At 41.6% G+C, this 24,697-nt stretch overlaps 2 protein-coding genes across 3 annotated transcripts; one reads left to right on the top strand and one right to left on the bottom strand.

Moving 5' to 3' along the window:
- Positions 1-1,253: 1,253 nt before the first annotated feature.
- LOC123744198 (uncharacterized) lies at positions 1,254-12,762 on the top strand. The gene is made up of 15 exons (XM_082978492.1): positions 1,254-1,582; positions 2,744-3,099; positions 3,274-4,969; positions 5,213-5,479; positions 5,736-6,164; positions 6,441-6,869; positions 7,178-7,618; positions 7,885-8,313; positions 8,691-8,948; positions 9,060-9,305; positions 9,571-9,828; positions 10,081-10,464; positions 10,549-10,818; positions 10,994-11,077; positions 11,226-12,762. The coding sequence occupies exons 2-15, from the start codon at positions 2,763-2,765 to the stop codon at positions 11,290-11,292; spliced, it is 5,595 nt and encodes a 1,864-aa protein (XP_082834618.1). The 5' UTR covers positions 1,254-1,582; positions 2,744-2,762; the 3' UTR covers positions 11,293-12,762.
- A 7,126-nt stretch (positions 12,763-19,888) lies between these two features.
- On the bottom strand, positions 19,889-22,458 carry LOC106610368 (uncharacterized). 2 transcript variants are annotated; one of them, XM_014209695.3, is made up of 4 exons: positions 22,317-22,458; positions 20,993-21,489; positions 20,309-20,722; positions 19,889-20,161 (listed from the first exon to the last, which is right to left on the bottom strand). In XM_014209695.3, the coding sequence occupies exons 2-4, from the start codon at positions 21,466-21,468 to the stop codon at positions 20,143-20,145; spliced, it is 909 nt and encodes a 302-aa protein (XP_014065170.1). In that variant the 5' UTR covers positions 21,469-21,489; positions 22,317-22,458; the 3' UTR covers positions 19,889-20,142. The 2 variants fall into 2 exon arrangements, with proteins under 2 accessions (XP_014065170.1, XP_082834620.1); XM_082978494.1 differs by lacking the exon at positions 22,317-22,458 and having other exon boundaries at positions 20,993-21,504.
- Positions 22,459-24,697: the final 2,239 nt, after the last annotated feature.

Genomic DNA, 24,697 nt, shown 5'->3' with positions numbered 1-24,697 from the left:
CTAAAACAATTTCTAACCACAACCCCTTGGAATGAGACCCAAAAGCTGCCCTATTCCCTTTCCAGTGCACTACCTTTTACCAGAGCCCTATGCAGGGAATAAGGTGCCATTTGGGACGTACACCTTCACTTCTCCCCCACCGGGCCAGACATCATTTTAGACACTAGTGTAGATCTAAAGGGATTGGATAAGTGTTAGCAAGATATCTCTAACACCTGTACAATGCTCTTAGATCTACACTGGTGTCTAGGAGCTAGGCTAGGGGTTGTTTCTGGACGGGTCCTTGTAATTGGGCACTTTGGTTTTGAAAACAAATGCAAACAGAGAAGAAAGGAGAGAGAGGAGGGAGGGAGGGAGGGAGGAGAGAGGTGAAGAGAGAAAGGGATGAGAAGATGAGAGGAAAGAGGGGAGAAGGGGAGTGTTACCATGACGTCAGCATGTCTCCCTGGGGGACCAGTCAAATTTAGGGTAATCTAACTGTGGTTTGATACTGTCCATTTGTAGGCTGGTTCTGGCCCAACCCATCGGTTTCTGGAACCAGAACAGTCAGAATGAGTTCACGTTCTACAAATCACCAGAGAGGGTGGCAAATCCATACTCATCGTGGAGAAGAAATGTCAGTTGGTCGGAGAGATGTGAATACCGTAGGTAGCCAGGCAAGGGTAGGTAGGCTATCCATCCTTTAATGCACTGATCAGACATGACTGGTCTGGTGGAATCTGTACTGAAGAATTCTTATGTTTAACTTGTATAGGAGAAGAAAAATACTTTATTATCCACACAAGGTGGAAATGTTTATTCTGCTGTACCCAACACACACACACACACACACACTAGGTTGGAGAGGCTGGATCTGTCATAGAGGAGGAAGGATGCATTTTTCTGAATACTTATGACAGGTACCCTACACATAGAACTATGTGTTGACTTAGTTAGGCCACATATTCATGTTATTATGTAATTACATAATTGTCCAATTTAAATGCAATATTCTGCTCAGAATTCACTTTCAGGATATCTGGGTAGGCCTAATATACTGTCTATGGAGATTTGTTTTGACCAGCTCATGAAATCGATGCTAGACGCTCACTCGGCCGTTCGCTCACATTCCCGGATCTAAACTGGGTTGTATTCATTAAGAACCAAACGGAAAAAAACGATCAGGGACTAACCTGAGAAACGCTCGTTGTCGTTGCAAAACGTTGTGCTACGCTATGCACTTATGAAGTCAACCCTGGCAGGTACTGTTTTACTCTCTCATCCCCTTCTCTCTTCACCTCGCTAATCTACTCACCTCCCTCTCTCCTTTATTCTCTGTTTGCATTCGTTTTTAAAACCAAAGCGCCCAGTTTTAGTGATATGCTGCAACAACACCACGTTTAGTAGCCAAACGTCGATGACATGAGTAGTTTAGAGCCGACGCTATTCCATGGTATCTCTATCTGAACGTTCCAAAACGTTCCATGTGGCTGAACTCGCCCAAATAATGATTTATACACGGAAGTATAAGTGAAAGTAAAACATTTTGCTAAAGTTACACGAGCTCACTGAAATAAGAGGCGAGAAAGATTTTGGGGTCAAGGTAAGGCTTTTCTGAAAATCGATAAGGGATTGTGAAACCAACACATGATGTGCTGTGCCCAGCCTTTGTTCTTCTACCTATTTGTTTTACTATTAAATAGGAATTATTTGGCAAGTTTGTGAACATTTACCCATGGAACATATACACTGTACAAAACATTAAGGACAACTGCTCTGTCCATGAGTTGGTCCTGCCCTTCCCACTCATGATCAAACGTAGATTATTTGAATAATCGTTTTTGCCGTTGTTGTGACGAAAAGCCCCCCGCCCTGCCAGAATTCCCCCTTTGCGTGAAGGCGCACGCACTCAATTCTTCATAGCTGCGAAGTGCTTGCTAGTTGAGATTTCCGTTAGGTTGCGTTTCATTTTATTTTTTAATGTCGGATTGATCGCGGGGAGGCAATAATAATGTATGCAGTCTTCGGTTTGGTTATTTGTTTCAAGTGTATTAGTCTATAAATAAATCTGTTTGACAAAATTCGTCATCTCTTCCACGTCTTATTCGACTAGTAGTTGTTCTGGAATGTTTATTGCTTGCCTACATTTTACTCCCTCCTCTGTTAAATATAACACACATACATTAATTATTAATTTCGGTTGCATATCCTGATGTGAAGTTTGTTCTATAGAAAGTATTTGACTCTGATGTGTGCCACAGAAAGTATTTGACTGTAGCCACAAAAAAAATAAGGAAATTAGAAGGGGGGGAGTATTTCGGCAAGGCTATTTTCTTGCCTGCCGAAATTCTCTCCCCTCCCCCCTTCTAATTTCCTTAATTTTGTGGTTAGATTCAAATACTTTCTGTGGCACACAGCAGAGTCAAATATTTTCTATACATCATAGGGTTGGCAGAGGGGAGCTTTTCGGCACATCACCAGAATTCTCTATTTCTAATATGTGCTAACACAGAAGTGCGGGATTTTACTTCTGGGTTAACAGAGATTAATACATGCCCAATGACCATAGTTGAACTGTCATACATCATTGGTCAAACCCAATCAGAACCCCAAGTATAAGCTTGTTTTAACCCATTGTCATAGATAAATTGGCATTCAGTTGGTGTATGTTTTTTCAAAATAGAAGATTTAGATTTTTTTGAGTAAATAAACCTACTCATTATTTCACTGTTCTACTATTGACTGACTATATACTATCTTCTAGATATCCTTCATGTTGGGACATGGCTTGTACAAGGCAATCTGCTTTAGAGTACATTAAAAATGGAAGGAGATTCCTTGTTGAAAGGCTCCAGAATCTGTCCCTCATTGTGGAAAACCTGTTTCAGCGCAAGGTTCTTCACAAGGAGGAAGTCAGTAAAATTCAGGCAGAAGGTGACCGTTTTGACCAAACCAGAAAAGTACTGGACTGGGTCACGGCCAAAGGAGAAGCTGCATGCTACGAGTTACTGACGATTCTAGACATCACAAGGAAGAGGACCTTAGACAACGCTGACTTACAGCAATGGATAAGCTGCTTCCCCTTCAAGGAAGACCCAGAGATGACAGACTACCTTGTTGGCAAGTGATTATTATATTATACAATTAGTATGCGGTATATAGTATACAATTGGCTGGGCAGAAAATCAATTTTTTTAGGTGTGTTTTATTTAGCTTACTGTGTGCATCGGGTGGACAGGGTTTCTGTTGGTACAGTGCATTTACTCTCTCTTTTCCTTTGTATCATTATTTTAGGTTCAAAACCCTGTCACAGATATCAGTCACAGCTGAAATGTAAAGCTCGAAAGATCACACAGGATACATGGAAACAAAGCTGTAGTCTCCTACCAGAGAGGTGTAGAAATGAGGTGACTTTCTCTTACACTCCTCTTGTGTTAGATACAGACGTGCCTTCATCTCTCTCTAAAATCAAAACGAAGAGCAAAAGATGCAAGAAAGCTCGCCCTAAAAAGCTAAAGAGCTTCATCCCCATGGCCAAACAGGAAACGTCCCCGGCTGACCTGCTTAAAACACCCAAGAGAAGGATCCTCTTATTTGGAAAACCTGGAATTGGAAAGACAGCAGTCGCCCATCAAATGTTGAAGCTCTGGGCAGAGGAAGATCATAGAGAACTAGATTACATGTTTTATTTTGATGTGAGAGACATTTCCCCCAGCACAAATCCCATGAGACTTGAGGACCTTCTCTTTAACATGTACAGTGAGCCAGAAGAAAGTAGAGAAGAAGTGTTACAGGATATTAAGAAGAACTCTGAAAACGTTGTCATCATTTTTGATGGAATCACAGACCTCTCCTTTCATTCAGTAATAAAGAAACTTGTAGGCAAGGACCTCCTCCCTGATGCAAAGATTGTGATCACATGCAGACCAGAGGTTCCATCAGGAGACTTCCTGACAGACTGGCCCTCGTTCCGAGTGGAGGTGAAAGGGTTTAGTAATGAGTCCATCCGGGCTTACTTAACAAAGATGCTAAGTGCTGAGCCTAACCCTACGCCAAACCATGACTCCTTGAGCAGTGTGTTAAGCAACCTAGAGTTGTTCAGTCTGTGCCATGTCCCGATGTATGCATTGATGGTGGTTGCCTGCGTTTATTATTCTACCCCAGAGGCTTCTAAGCAGCCATGCCCTACAACTAAGATGTACGTCAACATCCTCCGTTACTGCATCCTAAAACACAGTGGCAAACAGATGAATGATCTTGACAAGTGTCTCATAGAAAACAGAGAAAAAATCTTGTCTTTAGCAAAAATTGCTTTTGATGCAACACAGCAAAAAACAATGAACTTGACAGAACTGAGCTGCGAAGTAAGCAGTGTCCAGTTTTCTTTCTTGGGGGCGCTTATGATTATGGTCGAGCCCACAGTATCGGACACTTACTCTGCATTTCTCCATTACACAATGCAGGAGTTCGTTGGTGCCCTTTGGCTCTTACAGAATCCAGACAAAATCAGACAGTTTCTACAGAAGTGCCAGACTGAAGAATGGAAACACACAAAACACATGGTTCCTTTCATGTGTGGGCTTCTGAATGAGAGGAATATTCGATTGGTAAATGGTCTTGTTCCAGCTCAACAGATCAAGGAGACGTCAGATTGGTTCTTCAAGGAAGTGGTGAACACATTTCTTCCACTTCAAACAAACCAAGATCATGCAGAAGGTGGTGCTCCTGAGTTTGAGGTAGATCTTCTGTTTTTATGTCAGTGCTTGTATGAATCTCAGTCTACTGAGGCCTGTTTGCTTCTTCTGGACAAACTGGACTACAATCTACACCTGGATGAAGAACATCTTGATCCTCACCAGTGCTGTGCAGTCTCCTATATGATCAGTCAGTCTGCAGAGAGAAAGGTTGACTTGGACCTGAACAGCTGCACTGTGTCAGACCAAGGACTAAGGCTGATACTGGGCTCTCTGAAGAATGTCCGATATCTCAGGTAATATTTGTGTTATTTATTTGTGTAATTTAGTTATCTAATGCAACGATTTATTTCCAATGAACTAGTCAAGAAATAAAAATGAGGATAAGGCAAACCTTATCCTAAACTTTCTACATTTATATGTTGTATTCTCCTCCACTCAGATACTGAGTTATAAACACCTCTGTTTAATGCTACTTTGAAACTTTTGATACATTTCATTATAATATACTCTATTTTAAAACCCTTTTCTGATCATAGATCTGACCCCTCAATGCTGTGTCAACTCTGGACAACTTTGCTGAGCGGTGAGGCAGACATTGACTTCACCAGCTTGCTTGGTCTCTGTGGAAATGAGTTGCGCCTTCCATTCCTGGGTGAAAGACGAGTGTTTGAGAGAGCAGAAGAAGTGATGAAGCAGAGCCTGGAGAGGGTTAACCTCTGTCTACACTGGGATCGGACAACTCTTCTCAGTGAAGCTCTCAGCAAGACCATTTTAAAGTGTTTAACACATATCAACAAACTCAGGTAAGTGTTTCCACAGCCAATATATATTTATTCATCGTCTTTGTGACTATTAATGAATTTAAGTCAATTAAAAACATAGGTTGTCAATGTAAATAGGAACAATATCAAGAGGCTAATATCTAGACAAAGAAGACACTGCAACAATACAACCAGATAGACACATGGCAACAGTATTTAGTCTGTAAAAGTGGCAGTCACTTTCTCCCTGTATTTACAGTATCTAAACAAAGACTTTCTTATGCTTTATGGTTCACAGTTTTAACCCACTACATAATCAGAGAGGATCCCCTGAAAAACTAGAGAAAGAACAGAAAGCAGTCCTACTAAATTTGTGTCTACAAGCCGCACTTTATCACAGAGAAACGTTCCAGGGAGCTGTGAACACACTGCTGTCACTCTTCTCTGTGTATCAAACTGAGAGATATGACATCCTGCTGGATCTGTACTCACATGTGAAGGACTATGAGACTCAAACAGGCAGGAGTGTCCTTCCATCATTGAGGCCACTTTATCAGTCAGCTCCTGCAGTCTGGTCCATAGACCTCTCAGAGAGAAAAGCCTCCCTCCTCCTAGAAGTGCTGAAACTCGAACCAGATAAAAAATCTGTCGAGCTGAAAGGCTGGTCAGACAAAGAGAGTGAAGTGAGGAGTTTCCTTCAGTGTCTGCCCTACATCTCACAGCTGAGGTGAGTTGGATCAGTACAGTTGAGGGATTGTTGTCTGTCCCTGTATTTCCCTTTTAAAAAGGAAGTTTGTTCGTAACAACCTAATATGCTAAACATACACATCCTGTTTTGAAAAGATACAATCTTACTTTGTGGTCATGATTATAAGGAACGATTGAAGTGGATGATGAGTTTAGAAAAATAGTCATGTTACTTTACCCACCGTAATGTGACCATCAGAAATGCATATTATATCTCTCACATATGCATCTATTTGTTGTTAAACTGTTCATGCAGTTTTACTTCACCACAGGATCAGAGAAGATCCCCTGAAGAGTGGAGAAAGAGAGAGAAGACATTCCTACTGAATCTGTGTCTTCAAGCAGCCCTCCATGCGAGAGAACACATACAAACAACTGTAGAGAAAGTGTTTTCATTGTCTGAAGTTTATCATGATCGGAAATGGGATCTCCTGCTGGATCTGTACTCACATGTGAAGGACTATGAGACTCAAACAGGCAGGAATGTCCTTCCATCATTACAGCCAGTTTACCAGTCAGCTCCTGCAGTCTGGTCCATAGACCTCTCAGAGAGAAAGGCCTCCCTCCTCCTAGAAGTGCTGAAACTCCAACCAGAGAAGAAACCAGTAGAGCTGGAAGGCTTGTCAGATGAAGAGAGTGAAGTGAGGAGTTTCCTTCAGTGTCTGCCCTACATCTCACAGCTGAGGTGAGTCTGAACATGTGTGGTGGTTAGTGATTATGTGATGCTAGTGATTATTGTCTTTTAGAAAGCTGGTAAATATAAAAGTTGAAATGTTGGTGAATCTGGTAACATTTATACTCAGATTTCCTGAATGAACATGTTGCATTACAAAATGTCACACATAGATATTTAGAATTTCTCTAAGATTATATATCGTTTCATAAAACAAAAGCTCATTATGTAAATGTATAACTACTTCATATATCTTTAAGCGATGACTGGTTTCATGTGTCCATCCATGTCTGAATCAGCTGTTACTGTCCTTGTTGCAGTTTCTATCCATGGTGGTCTGACAACTCAAAGCTGATCAAGTTCCTGGTGGGTCTCCTGTCTCAAGCAGCAGAGTGGGAGGAGCAGTCAGGAGAGAAGACACTGAAGCTGCTATCATCAGTGTTTACTTACAGCACTTTCCCTCTCTATGACTGGGATGATTATCATAAGTGGTTTCAATGTGATTTCCTGCTGGATCTGTGCTCACATGTGAAGGACTATGAGACTCAAACAGGCAGAAGTGTCCTTCCAGTATTACAGCCAGTTTACCAGTCAGCTCCTGCGGTCTGGTACATAGACCTCTCAGAGAGAAAGGCCTCCCTCCTCCTAGACGTGCTGAAACTCCAACCAGAGAAGAAACCAGTAGAGCTGATGAAGTGGTCAGATGAAGAGAGTGAAGTGAGGAGTTTCCTTCAGTGTCTGCCTTACATCTCACAGCTGAGGTGAGTTGGATCAGTGCAGTTGAATAATTTTTGTATTTTCCTTTTAAAAAGGAAGTTTGTTCGTAACAACCTAATATGCTAAACATACACATCCTGTTTTGAAAAGATACAATCTTACTTTGTGGTCATGATTATAAGGAACGATTGAAGTGGATGATGAGTTTAGAAAGAGAGTCATGTTATTTTACCCACCGTAATGTGACCATCGGAAATGCATATTATATCTCTCACATATTAATCTATTTGTTGTTAAACTGTTCATACAGTTTTACTTCACCACAGGATCAGAGTAGATCCCATGAAGAGTGGAGAAAGAGAGAGAAGACATTCCTACTGAATCTGTGTCTTCAAGCAGCCCTCCATGAGAGAGGAACCATACAAACAACTGTAGAGAAAGTGTTGTCACTGTCTGAAGTTTATCACGATCGGAAATGGGATCTCCTGCTGGATCTGTACTCACATGTGAAGGACTATGAGACTGAAACAGGCAGGAGTGTCCTTCCAGCATTACAGCCAGTTTACCAGTCAGCTCCTGCAGTCTGGTCCATAGACCTCTCAGAGAGAAAGGCCTCCCTCCTCCTGGAAGTGCTGAAACTCCAACCAGAGAAGAAACCAGTAGAGCTGGAAGGCTTGTCAGATGAAGAGAGTGAAGTGAGGAGTTTCCTTCAGTGTCTGCCTTACATCTCACAGCTGAGGTGAGTCTGAACATGTGTGGTGGTTAGTGATTATGTGATGCTAGTGATTATTGTCTTTTGGAAACCTGGTAAATATAAAAGTTGAAATGTTGTTGAATCTTCTACTCAGATTTCCTGAATGAACATGTTGCATTACAAAATGTCACACATAGATATTTAGAATTTCTCTAAGATTATATATTGTTTCAGAAAACAAAAGCTCATTATGTAAATGTATAACTACTTCATATATATTTTAGTGATGACTGGTTTCATGTGTCCATCCATTTCTGAATCAGCTGTTACTGTCTATTAATTAGTTTGATTTCTTATTGAGCATTTTATCTGAGAAGGTTTCTCTGTTTAAAATGGCTTGAGTTAGTTTTTTTTCATTCCAGGCTGAATGTGGGCATGGCAGTGAGACTGGCCAGACTGGCTAGGAGGACAGGGAGAGGGGGTACTCCACTGACTGTCCCAGAACTCTCCCTGGTCCTAAAGAGCAGCCAGCCACCAGAGAGAGTGTTATCCAGAGCTCTGAGTAGTGTGGCGTCCCTGCTGAGATTCTGGAGGGTTCAGTGTCTGGACCTGACTGACTTCTGCATCCAGGGTCACTCTCTCATCACACTGCTGTGTCACCAGGACCCTCACACTCTCAGGTCAGTCTGAAGCTGTTGTTTTTTTACTAGTAGAAATAGGTAGAACTTATACTTGTGTTTTTATTTATATCTGTGTTCATTTCTGACTGCCTATATGTTCCAACCTCCTAGACTGAACTCAGACACTCTGCAGCAGCTGGCTGTGGCTGTGTATGAAGCTCAGGACAAGGACTTGACTCAGTGGTTCCTGGAGAAGGTTGGTGGAGACCTGACCTCCTGCAGGCTGGACTGGGACGTGCTTCTCTCTCTGCTGCAGCATTCAACCCACAACATCACAGTGGACCTCAGGAAGAACAGGCTTCTAGAGAAGAACATCTCAGATCTTCTCCCCTTTCTGGGAAGGGTTATATTCAAGAGGTGACTGAACTTAATTTTATATTTAAAGACTTTTTTAGAAAGAAGAAAACAAATATTTTACCCAGTGACATTGTTTTGAGTTATACCCTGTATTATCATTAGGGTTATATGCAAGAGGTGTTTGATCTTTATTTATTGATATTGATATTGATATTGATAGACTGTTAAATGTTCTACCCAGCTAGTTGTTGCTATGTGAGTTGTCCTTTTTAAAACCTTAACATAACCATGACAATGCATTCTACATCCAATCTTCTTTCTGAAGGCTCAGTTCCAGCTTTGTGAAGTCCACCATCAGACAGATCTATGACAGTAGAGACAGTGACTGTGTGTCCAGTTTGTTGAGGTCTTCAGACCATTGGATCAACCTGAACAGCAGAGAGCTGGACAGAGTGGACTGTACTGCTCTGTGTTTCACCCTGCAGCACAGCCACCAAGTCAAAGTCAACCTGCTGTGGACCTCCATACCACCGGGGGAGATAGAGAGCATCCTGCCTCTTCTGGACAGAGTCTCCCAACTCAGGTTTAGTTGGCACTCTTTGACCATTTTAGAATGGATAGAACTATGGTGCTTTACACTGTCTGACTCTGATTTTAACCACTAACCCTAACCTTAGTGTAATGCACTTACCTTACCCTCAGGGGTGGAATTGAAGGGGAACACGTGGGAGTTGATGTGATACACAGAGTTGTAGTGTGTTTTATCAGTGTTTTATTGTGTGCTGGTGTGTAAATAATCCTGTCTCTCTCTCTCTCTCTCTCCCTCCTGCTGTAGTGTTGACAGGAAGCTGTTGCTGAGTTTCCTCCACTCCTGCGCTGCCTCTCAGATCCTACAGGGGGCACTATCACCACCACCAACAATAACAACAACAGCAGCAGAGCTGCTCAGGGCTCTGCAGCACAGGTTGGACTTCTCCTGCTCCTCCTCTGTGGACCTGTCAGCTCACGACCAGGGGGAGGCGCTGTGTCTGACCACTGACCACTGTAGGGCCATAAACTCTGTTCTGAAGCAGAGCCAACACAGCACACGGCTGGTTCAGAACCCGACCCGGAACCAGTCCCGAAACCAGCCCCAGGTGCAACTCATCCTTAAAGACTGTGAGGTGGAGCATGGAGCACTGAGAGAGCTGCTTCCCATCTTGCATATTGTCAAGCTGAGGTTAGACACACAAGGACAAACTAGTTTATAAAAGTAGGAGTTAGAGCTGTCTCATAATGTTATCTCTGGTTATTGTCCCCTCAGCCCCAGCAAAGCTCTGCTACTTCAGCTGCTGGACCATGTGTGTGAGGGGATTGAAGAGGGGGTTCTGAAGCACGCAGAGTCCCTGTGCAGAGCCCTGGATGGGGAGCTGGACCTCAGTAAGACCAGGCTGAACCAGAAGGCCTGTGGATCTCTGGCCCTGGTTCTGGAACACTCAGAGGGGCTGTCAGAACTGTACCTCAACCACTGCCAACTCACAGACCACCACCTACAGCCCCTGCTCACACACCTGCACAAAGTTGAAGTCCTGGAGTGAGTGGGTTTCACTCTGTGTGTGTGTGTGTGTGTGTGTGTGTGTGTGTGTGTGTGTGTGTGTGTGTGTGTGTGTGTGTGTGTGTGTGTGTGTGTGTGTGTGTGTGTGTGTGTGTCCATGTGACTACATGACAAATGTCTGATCCTTCATTCTCTTCCTGTCTCTGTATTGTAGCCTGAGTCACAATGACATCACTGATGCTCTGACCGACAGAATACTCCAATTGGTCTCTACCAACACTTCAATACGCACCGTACGGTGAGTGTGTGTGACGTCAGTTTGTGTGTACACGTGAGATCATATGGTCTCTTTTTCTGGGTGCAACTATTTAATGATGGTGATCTGTAGTTTAATGTTCTAAAAATAATAACAGTGATGATGATGATGATAGTGTTCTTCTCTAAAGGCTCTTCAACAACAGAATCAACGACAGAAGTCCGTTCCTGACAGACAAGAGGTTTGAGATCTGGTGAAGCAGCATCAGGTCCAAGTCCAGACAGAGGAAGAGAAGATGGATGTTGAAGAAGAGAAGATGGATGTTGAAGAAGAGAAGATGGATGTTGAAGATGGGTGTAGTAGCTACGAAGCCTCGGCAGGGTGAGACTAGAGGGACTTTTCTGACCAGCATCCCATCAACCTTGACCCTAACTGTAACCTGATTTTAACCAATTCTTAAATATTGATTTGCATGTCAGCCACATCCCCTTAGTTTTTAGCTGACCTCATCATGGTGTCAGACGAACGGCAAGTGATTATGGGGCTAAGGTATTGTAAAAATAGTTGAGACTCCAGAACTCTGGAATGTTCTGAGTGTAATGGATAGGAATGTGTAGTTCTATTTACCTCTTACATGGTTCTTAAACACACAGGAACATGTGTAGTATAACGTTTTTTGAGCTTTACTTAACTTGATGATTTTTGTGATCAGTCAATTTGTGAAATTCCATCAGAAGGAATAGATTGTATATGCATTTCTATAGTCTAGTATTTATCAGGTGGATGGGAATGTGTTCTACAGTTGCAATGGGAGCCTTAATACATGAGTGTTTTGTTGCAGGTCAACTGCATGGTATTGTGTTACTCAGGCTAGCCTTGTTGTGGACCAAGCTTCCCTATTCAGGAAGCCAGAGGTGTGTTGAGTTCGCTTGAACGTTTGCTACGTTGTGCAACGGTTTGTACTGAATGACACGTTTCCCCAAAATGTTTTTGAACAGACTTCGAGGTACATTTGGTGGGTGTGGCGAGGTGTGGCTTGAAGCAATGAGTGACATATTTTTATTTTTAAAGGGCAGTGGCCATGCTGACAGCATTCTCCAACCCACAACCCAACCCTTCCCCATTTTTCAACTGGTTGTTCAGTACATCACCGTTTCCGTACAATTGAACCGTTTCAGAATGTAAAAACATACTGATCGCAGCCCTGGTGAAGTCCATGGTAGAAAGTAACTACAAGTGTGGTGGAAACCATTGAAGCCTCGCAACACGTCAAACCAATCAATTGCCTTGCTTTGGCCGAGCACTAAAGGTGCCCACTAGTGCCGTAGGAGCAACAGTGTGAGTGGATGCCCAGGAAGTTGCTGATGTATAACATAGCCTTTATGTACACATACCATAACAAAATGTATTTAGTAGAGCAGTTGTAATACCTTCATCGACTTGTGAAGAACATTACACGCAGCTTCCCTTTTAGGGGCATGTGGGGGAGGTTTCTTGAAATATAACATCCAATCAAAATGTAGCCGCTGGAACCTAGCAGACCATTCTAACTGTTTTGGCTAATACAAAATTCTCCAGACCTCCAAAGGAGGCATGACAACAATGTGATTTTGGAGGTATGGCTACATGAGACTAGTACAAGCCTTTCTCATATCAAAACAGACAAACTATAAGAAATAATATATGAATATTTTGTGTTTTTAATAAATGTACCTTGAGGCCCATGATTGGTTTTTGACTGTGGTCTCTTCAGGTTGAAATCATTACTAGTAAATCCTAAATAATCTGTTTCAAGTTAATGCTGGTATTAAAGCGATCCCATCCCACGTGTATTTATTTTCATGAAAGTTTAAGTTGAGAGCTTAGCACTATGGACCAGCAGATGGGGTTGCTTCAGAGAGCCTTGACTGGGGTTAGAACCTACAGCCATGCTTCAGAGAGCCTTGACTGTGGTTAGAACCTACAACCATGCTTCAGAGAGCCTTGGCTGGGGTTAGAACCTACAACCATGCTTCAGGGAGCCTTGACTGGGGTTGGAACCTACAACCATGCTTCAGAGAGCCTTGACTGGGGTTGGAACATACAACCATGCTTCAGAGAGCCTTGACTGGGGTTGGAACATACAACCATGCTTCAGAGAGCCTTGACTGGAGTTGGAACATACAGCCATGCTTCAGAGAGCCTTGACTGGGGTTAGAACCTACAACCATGCTTCAGAGAGCCTTGACTGGGGTTGGAACCTACAACCATGCTTCAGAGAGCCTTGACTGGGGTTGGAACCTACAACCATGCTTCAGAGAGCCTTGACTGGGGTTGGAACCTACAACCATGCTTCAGAGAGCCTTGACTGGAGTTGGAACCTACAGCCATGCTTCAGAGAGCCTTGACTGGGGTTGGAACCTACAGCCATGCTTCAGAGAGCCTTGACTGGGGTTAGAACCTTCACAATGCTCTAGAGCCTTGACCAACTCCTTTCTTTATTAAGCCCGACAGAATCCTGAGGCTATGACTCACTCTCCAGCTAGGGGCCGCTGTTGGTCGAAGTCTTTAGCTTATTCTTTCAGACAGATTCAAGCCTGGACTGGTCAATGTGGTTTTGGTAGCGCTAACCTGATGGTGATAGAAGCATTGGGTTCCTTCTCCGACTAATCCTGTGGTTCGGAACAAAAGCCTCTACTTTTTCCTCCATAACCACTGCTGGTTACTGTTCCATATCCGCAGGGGGGAATCCCAGGAGGAACCACTCATCGCTTCCTTCCGGCCAAGAAGGCACAACCCTCCAGCCATCTTATGTGTCACAGCTACCTCCAGCAGCCTTTACCTCCAGCAGCCTTTACCTCCAGCTGCCTTTACCCCAGCAGCCTTTATCCCCAACAGCCTTTACTCCCATCAGCCTTTACTTGCTCAGCACCAGAGTGCTCAGTTTTAGCAACCAGGATAGAGAGCCAGCACTGGTTTCAAACCTACAACGCTGTGCTTTGGGGGTGAGATCCTTACACCAGAGCCACAGACTTCTTAACATTCATTACACTTATCTTCGGATTCTGACATCAATGTTTATCACCTAAAGCAGCATTGTTGAGTTTTGAACCTATAACTTCTTGGATGAAAGGCAAAGTACTGAAAAAAATCAATTCTAGCTCTTCAATTAAATGGCAGTAGCCTACATTCGCTGTACGATTTTCAATTACAGCATTATTTAATCTGCAGTTATTCTTCTGATATTTATTCTGTTACCAATAATATTTACATGTTAATATTATCTTCTGATAATGTCTCATATTTTAACTAATTGCAATCTATTACCTTCCATAATATAAGTAGGTATATCTAGCTGTCAGATATGTTCTGAATTTCTGATGGAATGGCTTGTCCTGCACTTTGTAAAAACCCACAGTGAATGTTTGAAAAATATGCACACATTTTGCAATCCAAAGGTTGCGTTTTTTTGAATCTCATCAAAGATGACTTTAACTAATTAGTAATTTTGCAACTAGTTAACATGTTAGCTAACCCTTCCCGTAACCTCTAACCTTAACTCTTTAAACTAGCTCCTAATCCTAACCTTAACTATAGCCTAGCTAGCGTTAGCCACAACAAATTGTAATTCGTAATATATCATACAAAATGGATGATGGACTTTCACAAATTATAATGAACAAAAATATAAATTCAACATGCAACAATTTCAAATATTTTACTGAGTTACAGTTCATATAAGGAAATCAATCAATTTAAATGAATTCATTAGGTCCTAATCTATGGATTTCACATGACTGGGAACACAGATATGCATATGTTGGTCACAGATACCAATGTAACCTTAAATAAAGGTAGGGGCGTGGATCAGCAAACCAGTCCGTATCTGGTGTGACCACCATTTGCCTCACGCAGAGTGATACACATCTCCTCACATAGAGTTGATCAGGCTGTTGATTATGGCCTGTGGAATGTTGTCCCACTCCTCTTAAATGGCTGTGTGAAGTTGCTGGATATTGGCGTGAACTGGAACACGGTGTCGTACACGTTGATCCAGAGCATCCCAAACATGCTCAATGGGTGACATATTTGGTGAGTATGTAGGCCATAGAAGAACTGGGACATTTTCAGCTTCCAGGAATTGTGTACAGATCCTTGCGACATGGGGCCGTGCATAATCATGCAGAAACATGAGGCGATGGCAGCGGATGAATGGCACAACAATGGGCTTTAGGATCTCGCCACAGTATCTCTATGCATTCAAATTGCCATTGATAAGATGCAATTGTGTTCGTTGTCTGTAGCTTATGCCTGCCCATACCATAACCCCACCGTCACCATTAGGCACTCTGTTCACAACGTTGACATCAGCAAACCGCTCGACCACACAACACCATACACATGGTCTGCGGTTGTGAGGCCAGTTGGACGTACTGCCAAATTCTCTAAAACGACGTTGGAGGCGGCTTTTGGTAGAGAAATTAACATTAAATTCTATGGCAACAGCTCTGGTGTACATTCCTGCAGTCAGCATACCAATTGCATGCTACCTCAAAACTTGAGACATCTGTGCCATTGTGTTGTGTGACAAAACTGCACATTTTAGATTTGTCATTTTATTGTCCACAGCACAAGGTGCACCTGTGTAATGATCATGCTGTTTAATCAGCTTCTTGATATGCCACACCTTTCAGGTGGATGGATTATGTCGGCAAAGAAGAAATGCTCGCTAACAGGGATGTAAACAAATTTGTGCACAACATTTTAGAGAAATAAGCTTTTTGTGTGTATGGAACATTTCTGTAATCTTTTATTTCAGCTCATGAAACATGGGACTACCACTTTACGTGTTGCGTTTACATTTTTGTTCAATGTAATACATACCATATGAAACGTAACATATCATACTGTATGGAGTGTCTCGGATTTACATTTACTATACTACATCTACCTGTCACGTCCTGACCAGTAAGGGGTCATTTTGTTATTGTAGTTGGTCAGGACGTGGCAGGGGTGTGTTTGTTTTGTGTGTTTCGGGGCTTTTGGTTTATGTTCTATGTTTTATATTTCTATGTGGGTTTTCTAGTTTGTCTATTTCTATGTTAGTTTTGGGAACGACCTCCAATTAGAAGCAGCTGGTCGTCGTTGCTTCTAATTGGAGGCCATATTTAAGTGGGTTTATTTTCTCTTGTGTTTGTGGGTGGTTGTTTCTTTGTATAGCTGTGTAGCCTTACAGGACTGTTGTTCGTTTTCTTTAGTGGTCATGTTTAAAAAGTATAAGTATGGACACTTACCACGCTGCGTATTGGTCCGATATTTCTTACTCCTCAGAAGACGAAGATTATGACACTACCCCTGAGTACAGGTTGAGCTCACCGGCAGGGAATTCGTAATAGCCACCCCTAAGTATGAGTATCATATTTACAAAAATAAAGAATTCCCTGCTGGAATGTCAATATGAAGCCCATTGGGCCAAGGCAGGTCCACCCCATGTGGCCACCCCATCAACAGCAGGCAAGGAGTAGCCAGGGGACAGGGCTGAAAGTACCCATGTGACAAGTACTCCATGGCATGGCTAGTCCACGGCTGCACTGTGGAGGCAACAGGTGTCCAGTCAGGTACTCGGGATGGCTCCCCAACAGAGGAGGGCCACGACCCACAGAGGAGAGCAGGCCTGAGGTGTGCTGTCCCACTAGTGCAGGAACTGGAGGACTCCGGTTGAGGATAGATGGCGCTGCTGAGGCTGCCGGGTGGACTGGAGGCTATCTTGGCTGTCCACATTGTCCAATTTCAAAAAGGCTTTACAGCGAAAGCAAAACATTAGATTATGTCAGGAGAGTACCCTCCCAAAAATAATCACACAGCCATTTTCAAAGCAAGCATATATGTCACAACCAAAACCACAGCTAAATGCAGCACTAACCTTTGATGATCTTCATCAGATGACACTCCTAAGACATTATGTTATACAATACATGCATGTTTTGTTCAATCAAGTTCATATTTATATCAAAAAACAGCTTTTTACATTAGCACGTGATGTTCAGAACTAGCATACCCACCGAAAACTTCCGGTGAATTTACTAAATTACTCACGATAAACGTTGACAAAAAACAAAACAATTATTTTAAGAATTATAGATACAGAACTCCTTTATGCAATCGCGGTGTCGGATTTTAAAATAGCTTTTCGGTGAAAGCACATTTTACAATATTCTGAGTACATAGCCCGGCCATCATGGCTAGCTAATTTGACACCCACCAAGTTTGGCCCTCACCAAACTCAGAATTACTATAAGAAAAATTGGATTACCTCTGCTGTTCTTCGTCAGAATGCACTCCCAGGACTTCTACTTCAACAACAAATGTTGTTTTGGTTCGAAATAATCCAAAGTTATATTGAAATAGCTCCGTTTTGTTCGTGCGTTGAGGTCACTATCCGAAGGGTGACGTGCGGGCGCATTTTGTGACCAAAAATTTCTAAATATTCCATTACCGTACTTCGAAGCATGTCAAACGCTGTTTAAAATCAATTTGTATGCTATTTTTCTCGTAAAATAGCGATAATATTCCAACCGGGCGACGTTGTATTCATTCAAACACTGAAAGAAAAACATGGAGTCGTCTCGTGCACGTGCGCTCCAGTGTCATTGTTCTCAGCAGGACCACTCACAAAAACTCCTGCTGTTTTTCGCCCAGAGACTGGAGAGCTCTCATTCCACTTTCTGGCGCCTTCTGAGAGCCAATGAAAGCCTTAGAAAATGTCACATTACAGCAGAGATGCTGTATTTTTGATAGAGATGCCCTAGAAGGAGAACAAATTGTCAGACAGGGCACTTCCTGTATAGAATCTTCTCCGGTTTTGGCCAGCCATATGAGTTCTGTTATACTCACAGACACCATTCAAACAGTTTTAGAAACTTTAGAGTGTTTTCTATCCAAATCTACTAATTATATGCATATTCTAGTTTCTGGGCAGGAGTAGTAACCAGATTAAATCGGGTATGTTTTTTATCCGGCCGTGAAAATACTGCCCCCTATCCCAAACAGGTGAACGAGAGTCTTATCTTTAAAATGGTGTAAAATAGTCGTATGTTTCAAAAATTGAAATTATTGCATTTTTGAGGATTTTGTATTTCTTTTAAAACAATTCCATACGCTATCTTAGTAGATGTCGCCATCTAGAGGCTTAGACACTAGGCGGTTAAAAAGGTAAGCGAGAAGGAGTCACTCGTCACAACTACTGAAGATTAAAGCACCATTGAATTTCAAGCAGCAGTGTGAAAGAGCTCTTGATACATTGTCAGCCCCACTACTATACATGAAAGTTTTGATATACATTTTGTATTTGTTTCTCTTTCCCCCGGTTAAAAACCTGTCACTGAATTAAAGGCCTTCTGTATTTAGGAAGCATAAAGCATCACTTCAACTTCATGTTCATGAGAAGAGAATGGCAAAATCAGTATGATGCAGTTTAGGTGTACATTGTTGTTGTATTTGTATTTATTGCGGATCCCCTTTAGCTGCTTCCAAGACAGTCCTCCTCTTCCATGACAACCTCAGGTGGTACCCAGCCAGTGTCATAGCCATGCACAGTGTGCCAGGTCTTCTGCTTGGGGTGGTTCTTCTCCTCTATGATAATAACCTTCCCCACATCCACTCTGACTTGAAGTACTCTTTTCTCCCAGTAGGGGACACCAGGAGGGTTTTCAATGGCTTTTAGAATGTCCCAACTAAGTAGACACCAGTTCCCAGAACACTTTAGTCTGCACTTGGTGTGAAACCATTGTTCTTAATCAACTCTGTTGTGGTGATGTGGAACATCACATATTCTGTCTGGTCTTCAGGAAGTGTGTTGCTGTCTAGAAAGTTGATGTAGTGTGGGGAGTTAGCAACAAGCTAGTAACCAAACTGCAACTGAATACACCTCTGCTGAGATGAGCTGTAATATAAGTCAATATCATACACAATTACACATTGTAATAGCAAGCCATATTAAATAGTCATTTAACTGAAACTGTTACACCAAATAGTGATGTTTATACAATAACAATATGCTAAATCGCTTGTTGCAGTAATATTGTTTGATATATATCAGTGAAATGGTAAATAACAAGACAGTTAATTTGTCTAGAATTACAGGAGATTGTTCTTGCCTGCTATTGCTTGACAAATGCAGGATTATTATACTGTATTCTTAGGAAACCTACAGTAGTGCTTCATACAGAGTGCTTTACTGATTTCATTTCCTGGTTCCAACTCTTGTCTCTATAGAGGTGGATAAGGCACATAGAGCAGGGATCTCCAACGGGTTGCCCACATAAAAGACTGTACAAACACCAACAAATCAGCTCCAAGTGATTTTAATTTGGGAAATCTGTTCCAAAGTATTCCCACGCACAATATAGGTTTGAAATTATGATGTTTTAGTCTAATATTGTATCTGTTTGGGCTTCTTGCGGTCAATTTGCAGTCTACAAATGATTTGTAATTATGTTCCGGCCCCCTGACCATCCGTTCAAGAAAAAAATGGCCCTGTGGCTGAATCTAGTTGATGATCGCTGACCTAGAGCATAGTAGTCCCTCAGAATGTAGAACCATGATCCCTCTATGTAAGCGGAAAGCAACAACACCCACTCAGATAGTAGAGGTAGTCTAATAAATACAGAACCATAAACATATATGGTATCCCAATCTGATTATTTCAAAATGGCTGACACCTTCCGCCAACAGTGAGAACTCAGCTGCCACCTGTCTAATGAAGTCTATGGAAGACACACAACATTGACTAAATTAGTTCCTATATTTCCGCAGCACAGATACTTCAACGGATTAACTGATTGGAATTCGGAGGGGGGAAAACGCAACAAACAATGTGTGAAACTTGTTTATTTGAGATTTTATTATAGGAACAAGGATCATTGTTACGTATGCATTATTTACATCAAGTAAATATGAATATTTGATATAAGGTTATATGATTGATTGCTTATAGATTGCCATGTCAAATCATCAGCTTCTACTTCCTATGAGCTGTATCATATGGGACTCTCTGATTCTAACCATCCTCTTCTGATGACCATGAAGTGATGCTGGATGCTCCCACTGAATGCAGAACGCCATCAGTTCTACAGTGACGGGTTTAACCTGCAGGAAAGAGAATAGAATACAAACTGTCTCAATTAAAACCTGCATGTGTGTATAGTGGGGCTCACACTAAGTGCCCTTCAAGCCTTCTACTGTAGGGGTACTTCCATTGTGATAAGGTACTGACTGTGGCTCAATATCACTCACATTTTCATGGTGGACAGTTTCAGCATTGTCAACACTGTGATTCTCTTTGGGTCGTAGACACAGTCTTCCTCTTGTTTGCCAAAACCAGGTGGAACCCAGGCAGTGTCATACCCATGCTTAGTATGCCAGTTGTATTGCATGTCGTAACCCTGTTCGTTAATGACTTTAACTCTGCCAACATCCACCTTTACTTTCAGAACCATCCTGTCTGAGTCATTAGCACCAATGGGGTATTTAATGGCTTTTCTGATGTCTCGACTGAGGTAGACACCCGCACCAAGCATGCCATCTTTGGAAGGTTGGAATCCATTTCTCTGTATTTTTACTGCAGCCTGTTTTGATGTTCCATGATACATCACGTAGACGTGGCTGTCCTCAGGGGAGACTCCACTCTGAAGATGACGGTATCTAGATCTGTAAGACAGGCAAACAGCTTTTGCTTCAATATGATATTATATTAGCTTCTATACTTTACATAGTTTATTTAAAATAATGATTTGTTAAAGGAGACTTGATTTTTAGGCCATTGGGGAAATGTAGATTTTTTTGAATTCCTGGTCGTCTGACCTCTCAAACTAGGCTCTAAAGACAAATCAGTTAGAAAGCTCTAGAATGTATCTATTGCATCATCACAGGTAAAACCAATCAGAGGGTTTGCACTACAACAGTCTCTTTCATACTTACATGGTCTTTTTGTTTACTTTCATGACCTCCATGACTTTGATTCTCTTTGGGTCGTAGACACAGTTCTCCTGTCGGTTGCTTTCTACCATATCGACCCCTGGTGGAACCCAGGCGGTGTCATATCCATGCTCGGTATGCCAGGTCTTCTGCATGGGGTGATCCTGCTGGTCTATGATCTTAACCTTCCCAACATCCACTCTGACTTTTAGTACTCTTCTCTTAGACTTGGAAACACCAGGAGGGTAATTACAGGCTTTTTGAATGTCCCGTGTAACATAAACACCGGCACCAAGCATGCTGATATCTGCTCTTGATGGTGTGAAGCCATTCTTCTTAATCATCTCTGCAGCCTCTATTGAGGTGCCATGGAACATCACATATGTTCTTTGATCCTCAGGATGTTCACCAGTGTTGAGAAAGTTGTCTAAGTATGGAGAGTTTGGTTTCATTTTTCTCAGGCAAGCCCTAGTCAACATGATGATTCTAGCTGTGAGAACCTGTGGCAAAATATGCTTTAATGATTAGTCAAACTTCTGCAATCCTGTAGTAACGATTTAGATCTGCTACAGGGCCTTCAGAAAGTATTCATACCTCTTGACTTATTCCACATTTGTTGTGTTACAGCCTGAATTCAAAATGAATTAAATATTATTTTTTTCTCACCCATCTACACACACAATACACCATAATGACAAAGTGAAAACATATTTTTAGACATTTTAGCAAACTTATTGAAAATATTTTAAATATCTAATTTACATAAGTATTCGCACCCCATTGCCTTGACATTCCAAATAGATTTTTTTTTTTTTATTGATTTGAATTCAGTCTGTAACACAACAAAATGTGGAATAACTCAAGAGGTATGAATACTTTCTGAAGGCATTGTACATGTGGAAGTAACCTGAAGTGTAATAAAAGGGGACTCCGCCTGCACATTGTAATACTTGCCAATTAAATATGAATTACAAAGGGCAACATGTCAACCACAAATAGACTTTATCCAGGCTACTAATTCAGAAATGTCACATGCTATTGCCAACTACTGTGTTGCCTTAGTATATTTCTTTGGCTCACATGAATAATACTTCAATAGTGCACAATATATTTGGTATGTTACAAGCACTTGAAACTTGTTTGTAATGTTATAAATACATTATAATTCACATAATCTCTGTTGTATCATTCACTTTTATAGAAAATACTATATATTGGATTATATCCTCTGGCTTGTGATTTAAATGTTTCAATGCGATGTTAACATTCATGAAGTAGCTAATATGCAACTTTCTAAAAAGTCAAATTAGAATTTGGTCATCCTTACCTGCTGCTGTGGAATCAGATTCAACCAACCTGTCAGACTAATTCAGGATTATATGACAAAGATTAGTTCTCGTTTCTCCTCTGTTTCCTCTCCCTCGCTCTCTCCCCCCTCCCCCCTCTTTCTCTCAAATTCTAATTCGAGAGAGAGAGCAAAGTCCATCCATATTTATGACCAGGATATCTATTTGCTAGTGAAAAGCAACCACGCCAACTCAGATGAGAAGGAAGCCTAATCTAATGGGTACATAAACATGTATGATACATCTTAATATTGCAAGACCTCTGGAGCATTTTGAAATTGCAATGCTGACACCTTTGACCAGTAAATTGATGTCCGTAGTGTTTATACATCAGACTAAGATCAGTTGTTGAGTCAATCTGAACAGTGAGTACACAGCTGTCATTTGCGACTAAATCGAAGATACTATTAGTCTATAGAAGACACCTATTGACAAATATTATACATTTTGTCCAGTAGGTACATTATTTTAAGGTGCATTATATATTTAAGTGCAGTATTGTACAGGTAAGTGCCAAAATAAAGGAAACAGTTTATGTTGCTGTCTTAAGGCGTTGGGCCGCCACGATCCAGAACAGCTTCAATGCACCTTGGCATAGATTCTACAAGTGTCTGGAACTCTACTGGTTGGGATGCAACACCATTCTTCCATGAAATACGCCTTCCCTGTGGCTCAGTTGGTAGAGCATAGTGTTTGCAACGCCAGCATGGTGTGTGCAACGCCAGGGTTGTGAGTTTGATTCCCACGGGGGGCCAGTATAAAAAATGCATGAAATGAAAAAATGAAATGTATGTATTCACCACTGTAAGTCGCTCTGGATAAGAGCATCTGCTAAATGACGTAAAAATTCCATAATTTGGTGTTTTGTTGATGGTGGTGGAAAATGCCGTCTCGGGCGTTGCTCCAGAATCTCTCATAAGTGTTCGATTGGGTTGAGATCTGGTGGCTGAGACGGCCAGAGCATATGGTTTACATCGTTTTCATTCTCATCAAACCATTACGTCACCACTCGTGCCCTGTGGATGGGGGCATTATCATCCTATGGGGGCATCGCCATGGTAGCCAAAATAATGGCCTGCCCAGCATTTTTATACTTATACTTTGTACATGGCCCTAAGCATGATGGAATGTTAAGTTATTAATTAACTCAGGGACCACACCTGTGTGGAAGCACCTGGTTTCAATATACTTTGTACCCCTCATTTACTCAACTGTTTCCATTATTTTGGCAGTTACCTGTATTTTGCACTTCAACAGGATTATTCATAGTTACAAGTTCTCTTCGGTTCCCTTCATGATTATTTTTGGGTCGTAAACAGTCTTCCTCTTGGTTGCTTGTCACCATGCCAACACCAGGTGGAACCCAGGCAATGTCATACTCAGGGTGCCAGGTCTTCCTCTTGGGGTGGTACTGCATCCACTCTGACTCTAATGGGCGACGTCAAAATGTTTCAACTTCATCATCTCCAGCACTACCCCAACATCAACAACATATGCGAAAATGGCGTGTTTCTACGTTTTGTAGTAAAAAGATGACGTCATCGGTGTGCATTGTGTGATTTTAACAAATTATGAGTAGACGTTGCCTAATAATTGTCTACTAATTGGTTGATGATGTCATTGGAAACATCTTTTTTTTTACTACAAAATGTAGAAATGCGCAATTTTCACACACTGTATGTTGATGTTGGGGTGGTGCTGGAGATGATGAATATGAAGTTGAAACACTTTGAAATGTCCCTTAAGCTACTCTTGTCTTAGTGTCTGGAACACCAAGAGGGTTTTCTACTGGATTTTGTTGCCAGAAGTGGATGGTTCAACAGTCCAGCATGATGCAGCAACAGTCCACAGTAAGAAGGAGCTAAATAGGCTCACAATAGGCTGAGGATTTGATATGGGAATTTATGTGCAATCAATCATATAACCTTATCATATATTTTAGAAATATAATCAATCATATTTACTTGATAATGAATGTGTATCATTGATCATACGTTGTTTAAAGAAGGGTTTTCTTCCTATAATACATTTCAAATCAACTGTAGAAGTTCCTGATACTGTTTGAGTGTTTTACCTCCACAAAATCCAATCAGGTTTTATTCATCTACAGCATCTGTGGTGCAGAAATATATTGATAGTATTGGTCAATGTTGTGTCTTCCATAGACGTATCAACGGTGTCTTCCTGTTAGTCGCAGACAGCAGTTGTGTGATCACTATTTAGATTGACACAACTCGTTACTGATTCTGAACCTAGTCTGATATACAAGGCAAAGGGTGGCTACTTTGAAGAATCTCAAACATAACATATATTTAGATTTGTTTAACACTTATTTGGTTACTACATGATTCCATGTGTTATT

Source organism: Salmo salar, chromosome 08, assembly GCF_965601325.2.
Source record: "Salmo salar chromosome 08, fSalSal1, whole genome shotgun sequence".
NCBI classification, from domain to species: Eukaryota; Metazoa; Chordata; class Actinopteri; order Salmoniformes; family Salmonidae; genus Salmo; species Salmo salar.
The sequence above is the reverse complement of the archived record's forward strand: the minus strand, read 5'-3'. Positions and strand labels throughout refer to the sequence as shown.